The 24,206-nt window shown below is 42.2% G+C and overlaps 1 protein-coding gene across 1 annotated transcript; it reads right to left on the bottom strand.

Annotated features, from left to right (window-relative positions):
* Nucleotides 1–701: 701 nt before the first annotated feature.
* Nucleotides 702–22,554, bottom strand: LOC135466600 (delta-like protein 1). The gene is given in 15 exon segments (XM_064744176.1): nucleotides 702–2,390; nucleotides 2,790–3,061; nucleotides 3,064–3,379; nucleotides 3,381–3,742; nucleotides 3,744–3,769; nucleotides 3,943–4,086; nucleotides 4,089–4,155; nucleotides 4,321–4,490; nucleotides 4,874–5,004; nucleotides 6,194–6,254; nucleotides 7,132–7,389; nucleotides 9,091–9,151; nucleotides 9,290–9,592; nucleotides 9,797–9,966; nucleotides 22,177–22,554. Coding segments are annotated over 14 exon segments (2,463 nt in total). The 5' UTR covers nucleotides 9,863–9,966; nucleotides 22,177–22,554; the 3' UTR covers nucleotides 702–2,164.
* Between the last annotated feature and the right edge of the window lie 1,652 nt (nucleotides 22,555–24,206).

The following is a 24,206-nucleotide window of genomic DNA, read 5'->3' as shown; positions in this document are numbered from 1 at the left end:
ATGTTAACAAAAGGTTTGCTAAGGCGCCAGTCGTCCAGAAACCGCAACTCCAATCCATTGAGGATAATCGATGCTGTGCATGGGCTGTCCCTGATAGATCAGGGAGACCCGAGTTTTGTTCCCATAACGGGGATAAATGGAACAGACGGCCTGGAACTAAATATCGCATGACACATCGGAAAATGGATCGGACATGCATTTGCACTGTTGTGCAACACAAAATAACTGGCAGTATTTCAGCCCTACCACTGGGTTATGAAGCCATCAAGAAGAAAAAAAAAACCTGAATGAACTAAGCGGATTTCCATGGAAACCACAACACATTGGAAAGCAGGGGAGGTTATATAATATTGATTGTGGGGCTTGTTTCACTTTATTCTCTTTTAACGCCGTACTCAAGAACTTTTTACTTACATGACGGCCGTCAGTTTTATCGATGGATAAAACAGGAGTGACCGGAATGTGTTGGTTAGTTACTGACGAACTTGGCCACGCGTGACGTAGATATTTGCACACCATATTGTTGGGAAACAAATTCCTTGTCCAAGGCCGAGATTTGAACCCTTAACACTTTTGTGAAAGCGATTGAAGGACAAGCGCATTTAACCACTTAGGGCTTAATTTGTGTAGCAACGCCACAACCCAAGTAAGAAACGAAAAGACAGAAGTTGTATTTGAAAAAATATTCAAATTGTGACCTCTTTTATTCGTGTCTTACCATGACGAGACATAGTAATATACGTATGTACAGCCATTTACTATAAATATACATATTATGTACAGTTCGACATCACAGGAACATACAATGCGCACGGCTGCAGGAGTACCTTCTTGGAAAGGGTGTATTAACCCTCAGTACACTCGCACTCCGAACTGCAGCTCACCATCACTTTAATGCAACAAGCAGATCAGAAAGCAGTGGCCAAATTTGGGTGCGGCACTGCCTTCCCCAGTCACTATACTTACACTTTATTTAATATTTCAAAACCCGTGTCGGGTACGTGGGTTAGTGATTTTTTTCATAGCTGGAATGGTGGGAAGATTAAATATTACAGAGCATGGAACCCGGCCAAAACAATGTAGAATTTGAAACTTTAACATGAACACAGAAAAACATGGCTGACTAGTAAATCCCGAACAACACTTGGACTGTCTAGTCCATAACAGATAACAGTGAAATACAGTAACGTAAATCCTATCCATCATATACTGTCTCCAGTAAGCTTCAACTCGCTCAGAAATATCATACAAATCTAAACCGTGGTAAAAACTTTGATTTTTGCAAAAAGCTGAACTAACTGAAGCCAGTTACAAGTGTTTAACAACTACGTTACATTTTGCAATGTTCGGATGAGCAAATCTTTCGCTTACGATAGAAGTGGTTTCTATGTGACCACAAGGCTTGCTGTGGAGGAAACTTCGGCATAGCTACACAGCACTGTCACACTTCGCTCACATTCTACACACCTTCAAACAGATTATACCAACATTGCACATCATTTACATGCAAAATTTAAATACAGCAAAAAATTGCACGACTCTTTCTTATAATACAGTAGGACACCCAGAAGCCAGATAGCCATTATATAAAGTTGTGAAAACAGAGGCCACCTGCAGACCTGGCGCAAAGCTGTTCACAACACTTGTTGTACATTACTCTGTTAGCTATCGTGCTCTTGCCATTTACAAGTCTCATCTTGTAGAGGAAGCAACGGGGGAAATCACAGTCATAAAATCAGACAGTCTGCAGTGAAGGGATGAAACTGACAGTGTTCGTCCATACACAATGCTTAAGGACATCTGCTTTATCGGGAATCCTTCGGATCACCAGTTTTCGTTAGAGCAAACGGAGACATCTGTTACGCTAGTTCTCTTCGAATTCGACCGTTCCAGTCAATCCCACTCAGCAGCTGTTATTGTTCCGATCAACACACAGGAACCATCATGCCAAATGCAGAGGCTTGCATAATGTACATAGGCTTATAGCCAAATAATGTAATAATGACAGTTAAGTTAGTGGCAGTCATAAATAATCTCTAACAAATAATGTCCACAGAACACAGCAGAAAACCGTCCCTTCCTTATTGCATTTTCTATTTACATAAGAAAGGCACTTCTTAACTTAAACATTCACTTTTATGCAAAATGAAAAAAGGATGGAATTTCAAATAAATATGTTCCTCATGTTCCAAGGATGGATGGATGCGTGAATGGATGGATGAAGCACTGGGGGGAGGGGGAAGGAGCAGGTACTAGACCTCTGTCGCCAGTACACCATCTCTGTATTGGGGAGGGGAGGCCGCACTGGGGGTTCCAGTATCAGTATGGAGTTTGGATTGGCATCCTGCATATTTATGGATTTTACAAACAGTCTATCTTGTTGGTATTCACTGCAAAGAGAAGAAACAAAGATGTTGTGTTAGCAAGATTTGATACAATGGACAGCATTTAAAATATTTTCACAGTTTTGTTTGATATATTCGTTGTCCTAGCATTACTCCCCTGTGTGGAGTCTCAGTTCAAGCCTGTCAATATTGACCAAGCTCACAGCGTGTGTGCATTTCCAATAAACATCCATTGCTCAGCTTTCTCCACTTTTTTCTTTAAAGACAAAGCCACTTTTACCTCTGTGCAACAAGCCAAAGCCTTGGCAAATCTGTCCGTAAGCAATATAAATAAAAACTGCTTCTTATAAAAGTCGAACAATGCCTTAATGAAATGAAATGAGGCCTGAATTAAGCTATATTTTTTAAAGGAAATGAAGACATGTATGCAAGACATCGACTTACCTATTAGAATGTGAAGAGTCCGTAGTTGACAATCTGTCAATGTCTGGAATTTTTAAAGGCGGTTGTTCAAAGTCTTTTCTTGGAAATTGTTCTTTAGTATTTAAGTCTTTGATCAACTGCTTGTGATTACTTGTTTTTTCCAAGTAATTGTGTTTTTGTTTGAATGTGTTAAAGTCTTGCTCCTCATTGGTCACTTTGATGCTTGATGAACTTGGTGGTATTGTGGTAAAAATGTTTGTCTCCACACACTTATTGTTCATATTATTTACATCATTTGTTCACGTTCCTTATGCATGGTGTCTTGTTGAGCTGGCTGGCGTCTCCGCCTCAGCAACAGAATTAGAACAACAATTATGATGATGATCAGAGGAATTCCTGCACCAAAGCACACCACCAGTGCCAAATGCTGCATGCTTAACCCTTCTTCACCACGCACATTCTCGGCCACAGAGGTCGAGTTCACGACGGATTCCTCTTGTCTAGGTGCCCCAGCAAACGCTTGCGTTGTGGGTTTCTCGGTGATAGGTTCTTTTGTTGTGGGTTCTGGGGTTTCTCCATCGCGGTACTGACAATTTTGCCCCAGAAACCATCGTACAAGCACACCTGTAATCAGCTACCATATCCTGACAGGTAGCTCCATTTTGACATGGGTTACTCCCACACTCATTGATGTTGTCACGACAATCCTTGCCTGCGAAACCTGGGGCACAAGTACACTCGAAATCATTGACCCCATCAGAACAGGTTCCCCCATTGGCGCAAGGATGCATCTGACAATCATCCACATTGGTTTCACAATGTTGTCCCACGTATCCAGGAACACAGCGACAAACATAGCTGTTGACCTGATCCACACAGGTACCTCCGCTGAGACAAGGGTTGTTAGTACAATCATCTGTATTCTCCTCACATGTTGGTCCTTGGAAACCGCTATCACAGATACATCGGAAACCCACCTAATTCGTCCAAGCAACGTCCGCCTGGAAACCAAAAATACAACACTTGGTAAATAATCAGTCATAGAAAAAGTTGAACATTCGAGTTACCCGCCGTTCTTGATACACATTTATCAAACCATTACACAAAATATCCCTTTTTGACTATCAATTCACTTCCGACGATATCAGTTTTGATATAAAACCAGGAAACTTACCATTCTTGCATGGATCGGACTGGCATTCATTCTGCTCGGTTTCGCAGTTGGGTCCAATGTAGCCAGCAGCACATAGACATTTGTGATTGCCATTTTCAACGAAGCAAGTGCCACCATTGGTACACTTGTTGTCTGCACAGGTTGGCCCATCACTTGACAAAGTGGGCCATGGTATCCAGACGGACAAGTGCAACGAAAACCAGTGCCAACATCCTGAAAGCACAATACAGTAAGGTAAGATATAGATACAGGCTCCAAGCGCTAACTGAAATATATCGCACTGATACACGGTATCTTTACTAATATATAAATTAATTCGGTAAGCCGATTACGCAAATTCACAAATGTATTAACTATGTACTGCATGCAATAACTTACCTCACAAGTACCGCCATTGAGGCAGGGTTGGGCAGCACAGTCATCTATCTCAACCTCACAGTGTGTGCCGGAAAAGCCTGCAGGGCAGGCACACGTAAAACTGCCCTTCCCAGTGTTTTGGCAGGTGCCGCCATTACGACAGGGCTTGTGATGAGTGCAATAATTAAGATCTACAATAGAAAATCACAGTTTCGTATCAGGCAATTTGCTGGTAAAAATCGGTTTCATTTTAACTACTGTACAAATACAGTAAATCCGGTACTTGACATGTCTATTGGTATGGGATGTTTCCTGATGAATTGCGTTTCGAGTTTGTGGTAACCCAACTGGATTTATTTTGACTGTCTTAACTGGTATGGAGGTGACAGCCTAAACCAAACAAGCCTTGGTGATGGTTTGACCGTTTCACGGAATCTGAAACCATCCATCTACTTTTGCTGTCCGCATAAAGCAGGGATTAACTACAGCTGGTTAAAATTAACAAGGTCCTGGGTCAGCGCGAATTATTTACATACTTGTATTAAAAGTTTTTCAAACCCAGTATGAATCTCACCTTGATTACAGAAAAGTCCACCCCAACCTTCCTCGCAGTTACACTCCCAAGGTTTGCTGCAGGTACCATTCTTGCAACCGGGGTACGGTCTACACTGGTCACAGTTTTTTCCTTGCCAACCAAGTCGACATCTGAATGGGTAAAATGAAATATTTATTATTTGGGTTCACCTCCAAAATAAATATAATCAAATATAAGATTGTGAGAAGAGATTTGTAGAGAACTGGGAGTTTTAATCTAGAAGAAACGTGAGTGGTCTTTGTTTACAATGACCGGCAGACGCTATCATAACTGTCTGGTGCCATCCTCTCTTCCTTAACACATTAGCCCCTATGATAACAATCAAAGTGCTATTCTCAGAGGGTGGGGAAGGGGTGCGGTAGGGGATGGGGGGGGGGGGTTGTGCTAAGGGACGGTAAGACTGGTCTACTTTCTGGACCGATGGAAGCCGATATTCCTTGGAAATTAGATATCAAACTAGAAAGGCGCGTGTCATTCCGTTTATTATATAACCTACGTATTACAGAATGGACATTGGCTGCCATTACTCATTTAACACTGCAAACTTGTCAGTCTTGGATTAGAACCACAATTAGCTATATAGTACTCTCAAAGGGCTAGAGCAAGATTTCTTGCAGTTGCACAATAGAAGTTTGCCCCGGGGCGTGGGAAAATGTTTGAAGCCGTAGGCTCAACGTCCTTCATTAACCTTCAGTAATATATGCTGAGTGGCCGCCAGATAGGGAATTCCATCAGCACTAGGTGTTCAACTTTCCCACACCTGAAATTTCGACCAGTGATGATACTCAGACAGGTTTGTAGTGTCCGAATTATAAACAGTAAAACGCAGAGGACGTGTCAACTTGGAAGAGTAATGTTTTGGTTACAAATACGCGACCGCGGTCTGTCGGAGGGCGCAATCACACGCTCTCTTGTTGACAGTGCGTGCTATACAGCTCCATTGTCCACTTTAGCCCTAATTTCTGATCGAATCCCACGACCAAAGCTCTCGTATTTTGAGGCCAAGTCGGAGAATATAAAGACAATGCATTGCTTGTAATGTGAACTAGCGTTGTGGCTGGCTGGCTAGAGATCTCCGAGAGGGGATTTAGCAGAGTCGGCTGCAATACAAGTCTAAGACTAACACTTGAATTCTTCTGCTCTTCGGCAAGAGACAAACGCGCTCCATTAAAGCTTCCACACCCTTCCAGTTTAGCCCTGTCACGTTTCCGACACGAGGCGGCTTGGCCGTTACAGGATCACAGAGAGGGATGTCCGGCCATCATATCTAGGTTACATAATACAAGCAGTCTAACTTACTTGCACTCGCTAGGTTGTCCACACACACCATTGTCTGGATGACAGCCCGGCAAGCAAATTGCTGAAATAAAACAGAAAAAAAATTAGCGTTCGATACATCAAAGTATAAAAAGGGTTTTCAGGTGCAAATTTACTGGCAGTTCTAAAGATAAGTTTCTGTATAAAGAGATTAAATCAAATTTTGCCGTGTACGGCATCAACAGAACAGGTGTTTGTCTTGACCCGGATAACTATCTAGATAAGACGATGTTTTTTGCCAGCTGCCTTGTATACATCGGGAAAAGGGGTCGGCTGGAGCGACACCATGACGAAATTCGCCTTCAAGCTATTTCTTTTATCCTCGCCGTCGGCATTTTTTTGGTCTACTGCAAAAACGTTTCCCCTTCGATTTACTTTAACTCATGCAAGGGTTTTGTTAACTCTAGTAAGATATATGTAGGTGTGAACACGTGGCTTGCGAGACAGTCCATACCACTGGAGTTTAAGCCCGTGGCCTACTATAAGTTTGACAGTTTACTTGTACTCTGACCGATATTGTTCTCCACCTAAGAATACTACTGTTGTCCATAGTGCAGCTGCCTTGCCAACAATGCCGTTTGTACTAACTTTGCTACTCTCAAAAGACTGCCTTACTACAAACACAATGATCTTCATTGCTGACTTGGCCCCGTTGACAAGTAACACAAGCTGCCGTACAATTTCGCATCGAGACACCTGAGTTTGGAGCGTTGAGAAGAGCCTATTCAGCTACTCCCCAATGATTCACAGCCATTCCCCGCCAACATGCAAAATAAAAGGCTGGCCCATTCATGATGATGTATGCGTATACTTGTATGGCCAAAGCTGGGTCAACGTACACTAAGAAGTAAGATTGTACAATTTTGTGCGGGAAGTTACTTGCTTTTCGGTGCGACACATGCTTGCCATTCATTTCTTACCTTGATCGCAGTAAGGGCCCGACCATCCATTGTTGCAGACTTTAGTTCCGTTTTGGCTGCAGGTGTAGTGACCGAATTGGTCATCTCTCGGCCGGCACAGCACTGAGCAGCCTGGTCCATAGTAATGTTCATCGCAAGAGACACGGTACTGGTACTGTAAATCTTTGAATGCCCAAGTTCGGTTAAACGAGCTCCATTGATCACTGACTCTAGCGGACCGTTGCACAGCCAATCGACTAATTAATTCCCGTGGGCTGCCTACAGAGACGAAAAAAACCAAATGGTATACTTTGACGATGTAAAAAAAAAACAAATGTCATTTGAAGTACTAACGTAAAACGCACACCTGGCTACGTTATAGTGACAGACAAGACTTCCTGCTTAGTGAACAGCTGGAGACAGAATTAAGCCTGTAACGATGACCACTTTGTCACAGTCAGATTAGCGTACAATCCCAGGTAAACTAATTAAAGATTATACCATTTACCATTGTGCAAAGGTGCCAGCTATTTCCTCCTCCAGCTGGGCGAGCAAATGCCACCGCTGACAGCTGTCTGTCACGTTTACAGGCTAATGTATCCTTATTTGATCCCAATAAAACTTTAATTTTCAGAAGATTACCTGTGGATAATATACATCTAACCAGCGAACTTTCCTAAAATTTCGAATAATTTTTTTTTTCTCAGAGAGCACCCGCAATCTTCTGTGGCGTTAAAATTTAATACCTTTACGTATACCGTCCGTATAACGGAATTCTACACTGGGCTAGATCTTGACATGAAAGGATATAGGACAGATAAGATAGCTGTAGTAAATGGGCAGCGAGGCGTCTTCCCGCGCTATACACCTATATTGTTTACGTTCACCGGCAGCTGCTAGTCTATTTTTCCCCCGAGCTGAGGGTACCTACACTGCAGTGTTAACAGCGGATCTACTTGTGCACAGTGTAACCATGTAGACAAGCGGTGTTTTAAGCCCGATTTGTTGCGTGTTAGCTCAATTTTGGCGGAGATGAAAAGAAATATAAAAGGGCACTAGAATGGCCGTAGGGCCCGACTGCTGTCTATCCACATTAAATGTGGTCAAAATTAATGCATACACCAATGTATATATGCATAGTAAAAAGTGTCGCTATACGAGCACCTGGCCCTATCCCACGTGCTCAGCTCACGGCTTTCTTCTCCCGTCAGTCTGCACTAGCTATATCTGCCTTATCAAACTGCCTATCAAATATGCAATTTAAACCCTTCTTTCTAATTCTGACCGTTTCAGGCAGAGTGCATATAAACCATTGTAACTATTAATCCTGTAAGTACATGAGATTTTTAGCCCATGTCGACACAGACTGAATTACTTATGTGCTCTTGTCAATCAAAAGATTGATCATAAGTTGAATAACCAGGATACACTATACCTCTACATACATTGGAACATAGCTACGGCGGCTGGGTATAGTCCGATATATAGTGGATAACAGGTGCAGTCGACATCGTCAAAGTTTGTACATATGATTAGACTTATTGGGAAGTCTGATATTATTTGAAAGGACATCTGTCACAATCGGGCCGAGGGCAACAGGCAAACGCTTCTAGCCCACCCTATGTAGGGTCAGCGGGCAGGCCGGGTGCCACTGGCAAGGCGGTCATCGGCCGCCCTGGAACCCTTAGCATTTGCCCGACGACAGTATATGGGCGGACTGGGTAACTGGTAACCATCCAACACAGTTGTCCATCTGAAGCTCCTCAATCTTGGTAATATCCACAGGTAAATCCACAACTTATCTCACACAGTTGATGGAATAAACGATTCATAGTCATTCACCTGGAGACTTGTCCACAGAACTGTTGTTGTATCAGAGATCCATGGTCCAAAATAAGATTCCCTCTCCAACGACAGCACATTGCAAATGGCGTGCATTTAAAGGGAATAGTAGACTTCAGTACCAATACAAAGACTTACCTGTAACTGGTTCCTGTAATGTACTATCGTGCCAGGCCTCGATGATCAGAGAAAAGGTGCCCTGAATATGCAACACAAAAAACAAACTGCTTACACTATCGTCAACAACTGACAATAACAATATACATTTATTATGAAAACTGTGAAATTAATACAAAATATAAACTTGTGATTTGTAAATAAGTAATTTTATCCATACCGGCCAAGAAAACTTGAATGGGAATCGAATCGGGTTGGTGAAGTCAGACACTGGTAGCTGCTTGCTGAAGTCAATAGTATTGGTACCCAGAACCGGCGTGGTGCTTTCCGCAAACGTACATGTCGAAGTGGACTCTGCTATCTGCGCTTGAAAATGGGTCAGGCAAATTTTAAAGAAAGTCCGACAAGTCGATGTGCAAGAATTGTTTATTCTGCGTCCATTACAACAATGTCCATCAGCGTTGAGTCCTCGGTCGTTTCGGAAAGATTTCAGGTGTAAATCAAAAACACCCGAACAGCACACCTGTAAATGGAGAAGTGTAGGTTACTATAGTAGTACACAGCACGTGAGTATGCACCGGGCTTATACCTGCACCAGACAGTTACGCAGATGCCAATTGTGCCTGGAAGTCTTTTATTCTTTTATACCGGTACCATGCACATAGATCATACAGTCATTAATATATGTAAACCGAACAACAAGAAACGAGGTGGACAAGATTCTTACCTTACAAATTAAAGTGTAATACAATGTCCACAGAAGGAGTAATCCCGACGCTCCTCGCCACCGCATCGTGCTTGTTTACTGTTCGCCTCCAAGTCCCTCACTATTTCTTGACTTGGCTTTCCACAGCCTCGTTATCGGTTAGCTCCGCCCACTCCGGTGATTGACAGCTCCTACAAGCAAGAGAATCGCGGGTCAAACAGCTGTGCTTTACTACAAATCTCGAGAGGGGAAATACTATACTACGCTGGCCATGGGTCTACCTAAGCGAGTACGATACATGCACAAGTGTGTAAATACATCGATGCATCGCTCACCCATGTCATGGGAAAAAAACATTACACATTCTGTGTGCATACTAATATACATGTATGTTGTGGAAATGTCGCCAAGCATACCTGGTCGTGTTATAGATGTGTCCAGTGGTTTGAAGACCGAACTTTCAACGTTGATGGTTAAGCAACTAATGATACCGGACAGTGAGGTAACAGGGATTTATATAATTCCGCCCACTGGAAGTAATAGCTGGCTGCTAACAATCTATGATACTTAATCCATTCAGAATAGACAAACAATACAAGCGTAGTCGCCCAGAACAAAAGGGTAGACTACCTCAAGTGCCTTTACGCAGCGGGAAGCCTAATCTTGCCATTTCCTTCCCGCTACCCACTTCTTAGAAGAAATTAACCTTGCCGGTGAAATCAAAGGCGGTACATCTGTTATGGAGCGGGCCTGTGATAGACAGCCGGCACGCGCGCACCCTTACCTGTAGCCTATAGTCGCGACCATACAGAAACTGTCTGTGCCGCTGTCGTCTCAGACAATCTACCTGTTTCTTACGTCCACATAAAGCCGGATAACGGACAAACAATACAAGCGACCAACACACAGTGCCTTCGGCAAAATTTCACCACTGTCTTTGAACAAATCAAAACTAGACAGAGAATCTGGATCTTATTGGGTTGACCAGGCAGAAAAAGAGGGTTGTTTTTGTGGGCTCAGCTGTCGAGTGCGGTGCACCTGCCGGGCTTTGTGACTGGGGTTTACACATGCAAAATACTTCCATATACGGAAAGGAAACGCGTGCGGGTTGAATAGTGGCGTGTGCCCTCTACCATCTGGTCGACTAAACGCCATTGTAGCAAGAAAAACACCTTGTACGACAATCTTGTCATTTCCCCCTGGTAATGTAACTCCGTTGGCCGGAAAGATGAATTCCTATACAACACCTCATACCGTCACACAGAGACTCTGCTTTTCCCCGCAGACCATCTGCTCATAGCGGATCCTGATCACACCTCAAGTCAACCTTCCCAATGAATACGCACCGTTAGTGACAGTTATAACCTGTTATACCATCATTTCCGAATAATTACATGCGAAATCGATGGCACGTTTAATAATGACTATACGCTATGCATGAATGAAATTTTAATTCCTTGTCTGCCTACCAATGTATATTAAAAGTGTCCACAAATAGAACAAGCACTTAAAATTTCGAAGTAATTAAGTTTATTCTAACGGACCGTGATATTGCATCATGACTTGAGATTTCTTGGAGTGCCAAGTCACGGATTTCTCACTTGTCTCGTGGGTGTTCGTGCTATCAGTATTCTGACAAGAGACTTGTACTCGCCAATGAAAACACGACGCAACACTACAAGTCAGATAGATACATTTCATGTGGTTTTATATTAAGAATAACATCTTGTGACAGGTGATGGCATGTCCCAGTTTTGCCATGCAGGCTGGCTCCTTGTTTTGCTCGGTGAAGTTTCCTCATATGATAATGCAAACGTGTGTTTCTGTAGGGGTCATTAAAGCTGACCCTTATTAAAACAAAACATCTTAATGCGAAGACAAGTTAATAAAAGTTGGCACGTGCCGTCAGGTGTCGCCCATAAACCCCCACACCTGTCTACCCGCGCTATTAACAACATATGTTATGTAAACTTAACAATTACATGAAGGCCATAGCTTATTCAGATATACAGCTACACGCTAGTATAGGATTTCTAAGAAATCCGTCCTCAAGCTTTGGTTTTCGTTTAGAAAACTTTTTTCCAAGAAGGAAGAAAATAAATCACTTCTTGTTTGAACTTAGCGTGATCACAAAGATATTTTGTCTATCGGGTGAGCGATGTTTCTGTTTTATTTGATAATCCCTGCTAGACATAAGGAAATGAGGCCGCTGTAGTTCGCTGTGGTTGTAAGACATTCCTACAGAGCTCGAATTGCTCGTGCCGAGCAGAGTTTGTCGCGTGCCAGACTAAAAACGACCTGTCAATCAAAATAAGGGCGGGGTCTTCCGGGACAAAGCTAGGCCTAGTTGCGGACTGCGATTGGCCAGTGAAAAACATTATAATCGTCGTGACCGCATTCGCGTGGCGGTTAAGCGGTGCACTATTCATTATCGGCGCAAGTCACTCCCCATTTACATAAAGCTGTGCTCCTTACCGAAGTATATATATGGGTCAGTTATGGTATCCCTCAGAGAGCTTCCCTATATCCAGTATATTCATGTATATCATACAATCCTCAAAATAAACACAAATGCAACTATAAAGATAGCTAGCACTATGCGTTTATTTCAAACAAATACACTAATGCTGTTTTCTTTGTCATACCGTAGTGTGTAGCCCATTTTTACACCCTCAACCTAGCACAGCCGACCTACGTGCATGTTTTTACGAACTACATTTTTTTTTGCCACCTACAGTTTGGCGCGTGCCGGCTGTCAGATTGAGCTGTGCTAGGTATCAGCTATCTGCAAGACAAGCTATCGATGAGTGGCGCGATCAAAAGCCCCAGATCTAGCGACCTCTTTCCTTTTGTGCGCGGTCCAGTTAAACTGTACTAACAGGTGTATGACTGAGATTGAGAGAACTGTCTTTTGGGGCCATCTGCTTGGATGAAGCCATGCGCAAAGCCGACACGGTTCTCTATGAATACCGTAGGAAGAGCAAGGTGATCTTCTACAGGCGAACCCCTGCTGGGGGTACGAGGAGTCACCTGTACAGGGCTGGAGGCTGCAGGTGGCGGACAGTTTAGGCGGCAAATAAAAGAAAGGGATTCGTTTGGGGCTCTTTGATGACATAGTAGGCGATGTAACCTGCGCAAACCGCCTGGGGGCAGCACAGGATGTTTTACCTTCATGCCTACGTGCGCCTTTTTTTAAAAATTCTCTCATCTGAAGGGTGCGTTTCGAAGTCACTTTTCTTATTAAAATACAAATACATTACCATACTGATTGGATTCGATTCTATTAATATTTAAAGAAAGCAATTTCGCGATATGAATACCCGTGCCCCTTATGCATGACAATAAGGTAAGCTTATGATTAAATTCAACAGCAAATACATAGACATATTCCGCTATATTACATTTGGGCTATAGATAATATTATATCTATATATAAAGATAAGCATACTGGCTTAATATTTGAATGAATTATATAGGCGAGGAATCCCAGTTTATTGCAAACACCTTTACACAATTGACTTGGACCACAGGGGATCAATTAAAAACTGGCTAACGATTAAACGTCCCACTTTTAATAATAGCACAGAAGTTGTCTCACACCAATAACACACAACAGGCCTATTAAGTGCATGCATATAGCCGGTAGACGAGTTGTGTTTTACTGTTGGTATAATACCGCAGCAGACAGACTGCAATACTGGTATGTTTGAGCAATCAAAATACAATAGCTTGGCGCGCCATAGACACAAACAATCTAACAGTGATTTGTTTACCTATTTCATTACTGTCCTATATATGTTATTCCCCCACCCCCACCCCCACCCCCACCATCACACATACACCAGTCACTTTTGTTTTATTTTATTAACAATACAGATCCGTGTGGAATCAGTTTAAATATTTAATCAGGCGAGTGAGGCATAAAAAAGACTCTAGAAGAAATGGCATCGGCCAATATACCTCTGTCCCGCTCATACTAGTCTAGTATTGAGTGAAATCCAGTTATGCCTGAAGAGACAATGCAGTATACAATAGTCTGCCGTTAAGGCCGAACAAAAAGACATGAGCCTTAAATGTATATAAACGTGGATGCACCTGCTCCTTGCGATAAAACGGCTACATAGTGTAGAGGCACGCCGATGAGGCCACCGGGCCCCTGGCAATAAAAGGCAGTATATTATTAGATCCATTTCATCTGACCGACGAACTCTAGGTAAAAAGATCGCGCGCACCCTAATCGCCCTAGAAACACGGTATATCATAATGGCATATAGATGCCACGTGTGGCGGTAAAGCTCTAATCTAGGCATTGTGTCCCTTAAAAACCGTTATAGCCAGTGACTATGTTGAAAGGTAGTGATTCCAACTTCCATGTGGACATCACTCTTTGTAAAGAACAGAGTTTAGCGCATGGCCATTTGTTTACATCATATGTACTGGCCAAGCCACCGCCAGTCTTGGGGCACTCACATCTTCATGAGGATCACAAAATCATCGGTTCAAATCCATCTAGATTTGGGTTATTTTCAATAACTGCATGAAGTTTGTGCTCTTTTAAGCGGACCCGAAAGAATCATATAGCGTGGCATACATTTTGGAATGACATGTTCCTAGCTAATTATTCAACTAAAACTGTTTGCAAGCAACATCTACTTAGTTTTAAGTATTATCAGCCTACAAGTATTATTTACAAAGAAAACGCTTAGATTTCTTTTGGTTATGTACGGAACCTCACCTGGACGCCCGTGAAAAAAACATACCATACATATTTCATAAATAGAAATAAGATATAATTTGCAAGGACAATCTTTTGTGACGTGGAACTTTGTGAAAAGCAAGGTCTTGTAATTGAAAGCCCTACACGCTTAAGTTTATATGATGTGTTCCACACACACGGTGAAGTTGTTGTCAGCAAGCTACCACACTATCAGCTGGTCAGTTCAACTTCTGGTCACTTTTCTGTTTGGACAGCTTCGAGTTGAGGTTATGTGAGAGGGTAGATGCAGCAGGAACGATAGCCAGTACATACATACACTACAGGAGATCAGACAGGACCAAAGGGGGGTAAACAGGAGTCTCGTGCCAAGTCCGGCACGTGCCGGTCGGCTCTTCTGGGGGTTGGCATGGTCACCAGATAGCGCGCGTGCTGCAAAACTAACCCATGAATGGTGGCAGCCAATTTTACAGTTCAAAACAGAGTAAAAAGGAACATTAGAATGATCTGCTTTTTTTGATGGTTCTGGATGTTGAGTAGTAACTTCTGGTCTTCTTTGATCTTCACAATAGCAAAGATCCACTGTCCCATTGAAAGCACGGGGATAAAGAAAAAAAAGAAACTGGGCCTCATTCTGATGCGTTCAGTGTCCAGTGGACCTGGCTTGAATAATGACTATTCACCAGAGACCACTAACATCTGCCTATTGATTGACTGTCCGTTGACAACACATTCGAAGCCGTTTCTTTTTTCTTTTTTTTTTGGCTGCGCCAAAAGCATGACAGATTGTGAAAGCACTAAACAAATACATAGTAGGCACGTGCCACTTGAACCTGGGCGCGATGACCGGCTTAAAGATCTCAAGGTCACTGGGGTATTAATCCAATCTACGGTTTGGATGTGACCATTGCGGCTTACCCCCACTGAATCAAGATACACCCAACATTATCACATGCCCTTCCCAATTTAGAACATGTAACACAGGGGAAATGGAGCAGCACACCTAGGGTTCAAGCGACTGCGCTAGCTGTAAGCTATACAGTATAAAACTTTCCCCACAGAAACCATCATCGTGGATTGTACACGATATTAAGGCATCAAATATCACGGTTAAAATACATAACAAGTGCAAGCACTCTCGCTAGAGTTGTCTCCCCTATAACAGGTTATTGATGACAATTCCCGGCAGTGTTCGGTAAGGGCAAACGCTATGGGGACAAAGTAAAGCATGCCGATTTTACAATGAGCAGTACATGCAAATGTTTCAACGATGAAAATCTATATACTGAGAAGAACATACGATAGCAATGTTTTATATGGAAATAGGCAACAAATCCAAAAAGTCTGGTGGTTTATATAATCCCAACTGCGTCGCATATCTGTAAATTGATATCCAACATGCGTAGGCAAAACTTATCAGTGTTCTGTTAGAAGAACGCAACTGTGCCACGCGTAATGGTCCTAGCTCATCACAAGGTGACTGGGTGGCGAATACCAGCCCAAATAATGATAGTCATCGGAGGCATCTGTAAGTGTGATTGAGGGGGAGCCGAAAGGCGTTAGAAATGTTGACAAGGGCGATAGTACAAATAAACAGGCCCAAGAAAGTGATCTGAACCCGCTTTCTCTTTAATCATGTCCAGCGATTGGCAGCTAGGAAAACAGCGCCGGCATTGGGGAAATCCTTGTATACTACAGTATCGTTACTCACAGGTCTCTTTAATTCACAGGCTAAACACTCCACATAAACACGGGTTTTATTTGGCCTAGGACCCCTAATGGAAACTAATTGGATTTACACAAGGCTTGCATTTTACTACAGTCTCTTTGTTATGTAATGCCCACTCGTCAGTGACCGGGCAATGGGCGATTTAGTCGATACGAGGCGGATTAAATAGTGGATGGCTGCACCCCAGTGGGTCATCCGATACATGTCTACTTACGTTACGCAATGCTAAAATACGGCAAACAAAATCAATTGATGTTGAGATAGAAAATAACTACACTGTTTACCAGTTACCATAGTAACTAGTTCAAATTTTGACGTACTCTGCCGATGCTTGCAGAATCATATGCCCTATAGTTTTGGTTGCGACCGACGTTGTGCGAGGCGGTATACATAATATAGAATGTACATGTGCAGTCACGAGCTAGAGGCTTTATTCCGGCAAAACGTCATTTAGACTTGCCTCTTGAGAATGATGAACGAGGGAAGAAAAAAAAAAAAAAATCTCCGAAAACAGAAAACCGTGGGAAAGTCCGCGATAATAGCAAGAGGCTTATGATGAACGCTCAGGACAATGTGAGCCATGAAGGAGAGAAACCCCTTCCGGGATCTGTAACATGTATTCCATGAATAAATTGACAAGTTTGGTCAAAATGTACACGGAGTACAAAAATATATCAGCTACGTTTTGAGAAGCCGCTACAAAGAATAAACAAACATACCCAGAGTGGCCATCCAGGCAATGGTAACATGCGTAGCAGCCTATTACAGTTTCTATAACTTAGTGAATGACACCGTGTTGAGACCAGTCACTGAATTCTAAATGAAAAAAGGTAAACAATAATTCTGACAAGGTGTGACTTTCTTTTTGAACATCGAATAGGGAAGCCAAAACAAACTAAACGTGTTATGTATAGACCAATTCTGTATATAAACGATTTCTGTATAAATGAATTCAATAGAAATCATGTACCTTGAAGCAAGAACGCGGATAATGTCCTTTCTCTTCGGGCCTGCTCAAGACAACCTTCTTCGTACTCTAAAGTCCGATCCGTTTTCAATCAATTATATAGATGTTTTATAAGATTTATAAATGCATGTACACAGCCGTTTGAAATTCTAATTGACAAGTAATTATGATAATGGCACAAGGACTCATACATGACAGATCTGAACACGGCTGCCAAGGATCACGACTGCCGCCGTCCAGTCAGAACTGATCAAGCCACAACGTCGTGTAATTAAAGAAAAATTACCACGATATGTACGACTGAATGGCAAATGAATCATAAATGAAGTTTAAGATCACGTAATTAATGTGGTCCAGGAGTAATATGTAGTCATTTCCCGTCCATTACACCGCTATATCTATCCGCTTATGGGTCCCGGATACTCTACGCACCTTGTCAAAAGTTTCAACCCTACAGCAAGCAGACACATCTTTCTTTACAGAAGCTATATAACATTGTCCGATGGTCGATTGTTACTGTCTAACGGTTCATTGATGATAGAATACTATGCATATCACATTTGACTTATGGAGCCGTTGTCGTGTAAGTGAAATATTCTTGAGTAAAATTCTTGCGTAAAACACCAATCAAATAAATAAATAAATAAATTTGACTTATGGAGAGCTAACTATTGTTGCAGAAGTATACATATGTAATTTTAGGTATCTATATGGCATAGGCCTATGTGACATTCTGATATTCAGAAAGCCAGATACAGGCACATATTAATACTTACATCACAGGTGTGTCAAACTTCAGCTGAGTATCAGTGACGAAGTGTTTTTTATACTCACTATTCAGTAACGTACACGTATACAACGACAGGTAATGATTCGCCTTGATATCTCACAGTATTCGCCTAGCTATATAGTGATGTGAAATGTCTCTTGATATCACAATATCCACCTAGCTATAGTGATATGAAATGCCTCTTGATATCTCACAGCATCCACCTAGCTATAGTGATGTGAAATGCCTCTTGATATCTTACAATATCCAGATGGTGATGTGAAATGATCAGTGATATCTCACAGTGTCCAGGTATCCAGGTGTCATGGTACAAGATGTTCCCTGATATCTTGCTGTATCCTGACGGTGATGCAAAAAGCGCACTGAAATCGCACAGAATCCCGGGGTTGGCTATCACAGTAATGTATTTAGCCGGGTCACCATTGAGAAGATATCTTTTAGCCTTACCTTGCCAAGCAATAGCGCTGGTAATAAGGCTTAGTATTTAGCACGTCAGACGGTTCGAAAACATCGAAGTTCCAGCACACTGCGAAGGTAATTACTGGCATTCCACCACACTTACTTTATCAATTTCTAATAAGCATACCCAATAACTTATATTCAAGTTTCATTAGAGGTAGGAAAGGGTCAGACGTAGAGGGCTATATAATAGATCTCCTCCTTCGGAGAAACAAGCCCAGCGCACGCGTTCCGTGACGGCCTCATTACTACGCTTGTCAATCTTATAAACGACCTTATCAGATTTGACTAATTAGAAATCGTGATTTCTCATGTAATTGACTCGTATAAAGCTGCACCAGCTGTGATGGCTTATATGTGTATACCGCGCGTCTAGCCAGGACGGCAGCGGAAGTCTTTTCCCAGATGCCTTGAGCCGCGCTTTGCATACATTACCATGCGGGCTGGTTATTTATTATAACCGTATTCTGTGCAATTCCATGGAAACATCACAACATACATAATTATGACGGAATCTTCAAGGACCAGAATTACTGGATGATGAATATCGTCTATAAACTTATCATGTTCAGAAATTACATGTCAGCTATATAGAGACCCAAATTTATTCCCTACTGCGGTAACCAGAAAGTACAGCGTGTTATAAGATATATAGCTTACAGCTCGCCAGACTACATGACCTTGTGAAACACAGTACATAACTCATCCGCTTAAACTTACAGTCTATGACATCAACAATAATGTAGGTATAGCAGAATACTGTAAGATAGCTGACATTATTTCTTTTCCAACGAATAATATTTGCATATGATGTAAAGAAGTCCCTGGTATCATACACCGCATCTGAATCACCGCAATCAGATATCAGATAATCAGATATACAAGTGACGATAGCGGTTCTGTGATTTTGAATTATGAATGTCACGAAATACATACCAATTAACGGAGATTCTTTTGCTTCAGCTTCCACAAGGAACACGGTAATCCAAGTGAATCTCCATGAGAGAATGACTGTCAGCTAAGAAGTTCGGGGGGTTTTAAGTACTACAACCCCAAGCTGCTACCTGTCTATACGCTATGGTCTGTCCTACGACTCGGTGTCTCCTCGTATAAATAAGCGTGCAAATGTAGAGGCGAGGACGATGGTCATCATAGACGGATGTCTTGTCTAGAAACAGGGTTGATCGTCTGGTAAAAGCGACACCAGTAACATAGCATGTCAGATAACCCTGTGCAGTGGTCCCACCAGGCAGCTAATCTAAGACACAGATTCAAGTCGCGTGCTCTGATATTGGCCCATCAGTCACGTGTTATTGATTACCTATACCTCGTCTGGGTGCCAAAGTACCAGCTGGTGAAGACGCTGTTGGTCTGATGCGGCTGCTGAACGGATCGGTGTCTCAAGGGGGACGTCCCTTTCCATCTTAATCAGTCATATATAAGTCTACATATATGCTCATGTTCCAATCACAACCATCATCCCGTCACCAGACCTTACCAAAGGCCGTTATTCATGTGGTTTGCAGCATCATCTATGCACAATGAATGGGAGCACCATGCAAATCAGGCATCTGCGAGGAAGTCAGAAGCTTTTTGGCAAGAATCATAAAATGATAATTTATAGATCTGGCCGACTATAGGGTGCATTCACTGTCAGCTAAGCATGCTTCTGCGCATCTCGGTCGGCATTCCGGCGAGTTAAGTTGAAACTAAAAGTTCTTTATATTATTTAACTATAATCTTACTGCCACATTACGCCAATCTGAAGGGAGGGGCTATACGTGATGACAGCGCGGTGACATGCGAATGATAAGTCATGTCATCCGTTTGATTGCTATCTAGATAGTTTGTGAATGACAACCTCTTTGCGTTGGAGATAACTATTGAAAGAGCCAATTTAAGCACGGATTTAATGATGAGGATAAATTCCGATAAGTCCCTTCTGTGGACATGGACAATAATTATCAGTATTAGGATAGTCGGTCAGATATGACCACAGCCCATCAAATGACCTACAGATGCGTCCAAATAGACCCGTGTACTGGGTCGTCTACATTAGCACAACAACTGCATGTGTGTGACAAAAGAGCATGCTCACAGTTATTTGTAAACATGGAAAATAAAACCTAGAACAGAACGGAAGCGAGTGGTATTTAGTGTGCAGATGGGAATGGAAGTTTTCAATGCTTCAAACGATCGAGCAATCATCTCCACCACAGTACATGTTACATAAATGCATTGTTATAGAAGAAAAAAAAACAGCCATCGATATTTTGCATTGGGCCGTTTAGGTAATCCTGTTGGGACCCAGTTCGTGCCTTAAGCGCAATTAACCCTAATGGTTGCTACACCTTTTACACATATATTCCATTTACTATCCCACAGGTAGGCGCACTACTTTCAGGACACATGAACAGTTAATAGTAAGAACCTCGTGGAAACAGAAAACAACATGTCTTTGGATCCTTTCATTGCGTTGACATGGTTACCTTGACAACTGGGGTGCTCCGACGTCTAGCCCTCCACTGTTACATACCCCTTACAGGCCCGAGTATGAGGGCTGCTTCCTTCACAGGCTCTCACCACTAAGACGAGCTTTTCTCTGTGTACCATTGTCTTTTGTTTAACATCAACGTCCGACATGCATTTTTGTCTGTAGGAACTTCAGGTAATCTGAAGAGAGTCATTGTGCCTGTGCTGACGGCGGACAAACAGCTCTAGTTAGATAAGACATAATGGAATTCTGTGTAACGGCATGCCCCCAACCCGCCAGGGGCAGCTAACCCGAGAAACCCACAACTTCCACATGTAACACAAATATATGATGTGGCCGTCTACCTTGCCATGTTTCTTTCTGCCCAAATACACTTTATTTTCCATCGAGTGCGCCCTCCCTTGAGCACTCGCGAACTCAAATAGATTCAGACACGGTCTCTGTCAATAACTTTCTCTTTCTCTCCGCTACACCCTGGCCTTGATCACTGGCTACAGTAGCCAACCGGGAAAACCGCAACAGAGACAACTTCACAAGGAAACCATCCGACCAGCGTTTTTTCATTTCATCTATCAGCGTAGAAATCATTTCATAGCCGCACTATAAAAGTTCGCTTAAAACCGTTCCAATTCGTCCGAGATCTAGTGGCCTTAATGTACATAGTTTCTAAGGCAGTACACTGTAGTACACAACTTCTGCTGGTTCTCTAGCAGAGATATCACTGTTTACAGTTCACCTCACGCCAGCAGCAAATCTGGGCCAGCTAAATTGGGAAACGCATTTACCCATCAATCTGAAGGTCAAAGCCAAAAGATCTCAGTCCAGGTATACACCATATACTTTACCACAAAATGAGTGTCAATGAGACAACCAAGTTTAATGCGTTGTGCCATGTTTCTAACCATATTGCATGGCCTGCATAATTTCAGTTAAAAGCATCTTACTAACGTTAAGTCGAATGTTGTTTATGGAGAGGTTGGGTAGCTTTAGTATAATCAAAAGTCTCTTGAGCCTTCAACTTCTTCAAAGCTTTTAACACCAGTATGTTGCCAAAAGACGAACTATTCAAACTACGCACTCAACTAAATTAAAACTGCTACAAAATCCAAGTTGTTTGTCTGAAAGGGAAACGCTTATTACGTATTCAAACATAAACACCTTCCTCTTATACTTGTTACTCTGTGGCCCGTTTGTCCTATATTCATATACATACATCACTTTACTGAGCGGTGCATGCAGCCAACTCACCGTAATCATGGAATGCCCAAAGCTGTCCAGTTCCCGAGTAAACAGGTTCATACAGTAAACACAAAATATGGATATGGGTAAAACACAAGTGTACCTCCTAAAGCAATCCCCACAAGATCCCATCGACTGAAAATCGAAGGTAAGAGATGGGTAATCGTTATCAGAGATTCTGGCTTCGCGGTATGGCAGAGGCAATAGAAGTCCTCTCTGCCCAAGCCGTCTCTTGTACTACTGGGCTAGATGGAAGGGCCAAGGTAGCTCCCGCCGTTTAAAGCGCCGATGCTAAGGTGATGTTTTGGGGCTTATAAATGACTATATAACCCGCACTATACAGCGTAATGCAATAAACACAGGCATACGGGCGAGGAAGATAGGAAGATGCGAATCCGTGGGGAATACACAAACACTAATCGTCTGTGCAATGCTCAACACTAATTTATACACTGTGAGACCTTTTCCGAGTCTCGGCTCTGAACTGAATTGCCACTAAAATTTCACTACTACGTCGTTTTCCACCATACACCTTTACTTTTAAACGGTGGATTATTTTGAAAGATTAGAAAAGACAAAATCTTGCAAAACCTACATCCTACCTCGAGCGTTGCGTTTCCACTTAAACAGTTTCTCCTGTTGCCGAATATTATCGCAGTTTCTCCTGGTCCCGAATATTATCGCAGTTTCTCCACTAACCTGTCAAACAGAGAACGTTATACATAACTGATAGCTTGTAAAGAGAAAGCACTTTCGTTGTTACAATGTACCTCCATGAGAAAAGCGCCCACGTTCAGCGGAGCGAAATAATAAGTAATTGTTGACAATCAAAAAGCGAAAGCATTCAACTCGCGGCGAATAGCACACGCAAAATGTTTATGACAATAAATAAACAACGGGGCATTCTATGGATTTGCTTACTTGAAGACAAACACACTTAACTGTGAACTCGACTTATATAACTCGATGCTGTGGTATATGGGTTAGGATACAATTTACGTCCAAGGGGAATGTATTAACCAAACAAACAGTTATAACTCATTGCATGTTTGTCTGCTGAACAACAAGACAGAGACAACTGTCTATATACCTTCTGCCCCCATTTCCAGATACTCTACATGAGCGTGGTTACTCAACCCTGTCATTTGCAGAAGATATCCATTATGCACAGCTATACATTAGATAACTAAATACCTGAAGAGTATACAGTTAATAGGCCTACAAACTGACCTGTGCCTATCAGCTATACTTGATCTTATATATGCCTACCCACACGTGCACACTCTGTATATAACCAATTGGATAGGGTTATTTTGTGCAAACTACATCAATGTATACGCGTAAGTGCATGTAAGTGCAAAACGGAACAGGATTTTTCTCACGGCGTATATACACATATCTACTGTCCTGAGTGTCTATACCGGTACTCATGACGTCACTGACAAACGATAGAGAGAAAGAGGAGATGACTGGATACATGGGTGTGATGTAGTATTATTCACAACAAACTCAGATGCTTATCCCAATATCAGTAAATAAACTGAACCCATTGACAGTTTTCGGGAACACACAATTTTTAATTTCAAACAGGCATATATACTTACAAGGACAATTGGTAATACATGTATATAGTAATAATAATTTTTCGGCCAAAACGTATTGAAATATACATATTCGTATGTGTCTTGTATGAAGAAAGTTTTTCACTGAAACACTCCATTTTTTTATAACAATATATAAAGATGACCATGCCGTCAGCTAGCAAACAATAATTGGAAACACCAAAATGGTGACAAATGTAGTGCGGCAGCCAGGATTGAACTCCCATATGTAGAGGCTCCAGATGGTCCTGGAAACACTATTTACATATAGCGCTTGTGACTGACAACGACAGAAACAACTGTTTACATCAGTGCTACCTTGGGTTTCTTACGAAAATGTAACATGAAGAAACCGAACACAGGTGGGAGAGGGGTGGGGGTGTAAATAATATTCCCACTTTTCACAGCGTATGCGTACCCATTTACCAACACTGTTGC

The sequence above is a fragment of the Liolophura sinensis genome, chromosome 6 (assembly GCF_032854445.1).
Source record: "Liolophura sinensis isolate JHLJ2023 chromosome 6, CUHK_Ljap_v2, whole genome shotgun sequence".
Classification (NCBI taxonomy): domain Eukaryota; kingdom Metazoa; phylum Mollusca; class Polyplacophora; order Chitonida; family Chitonidae; genus Liolophura; species Liolophura sinensis.
The sequence above is the reverse complement of the archived record's forward strand: the minus strand, read 5'-3'. Positions and strand labels throughout refer to the sequence as shown.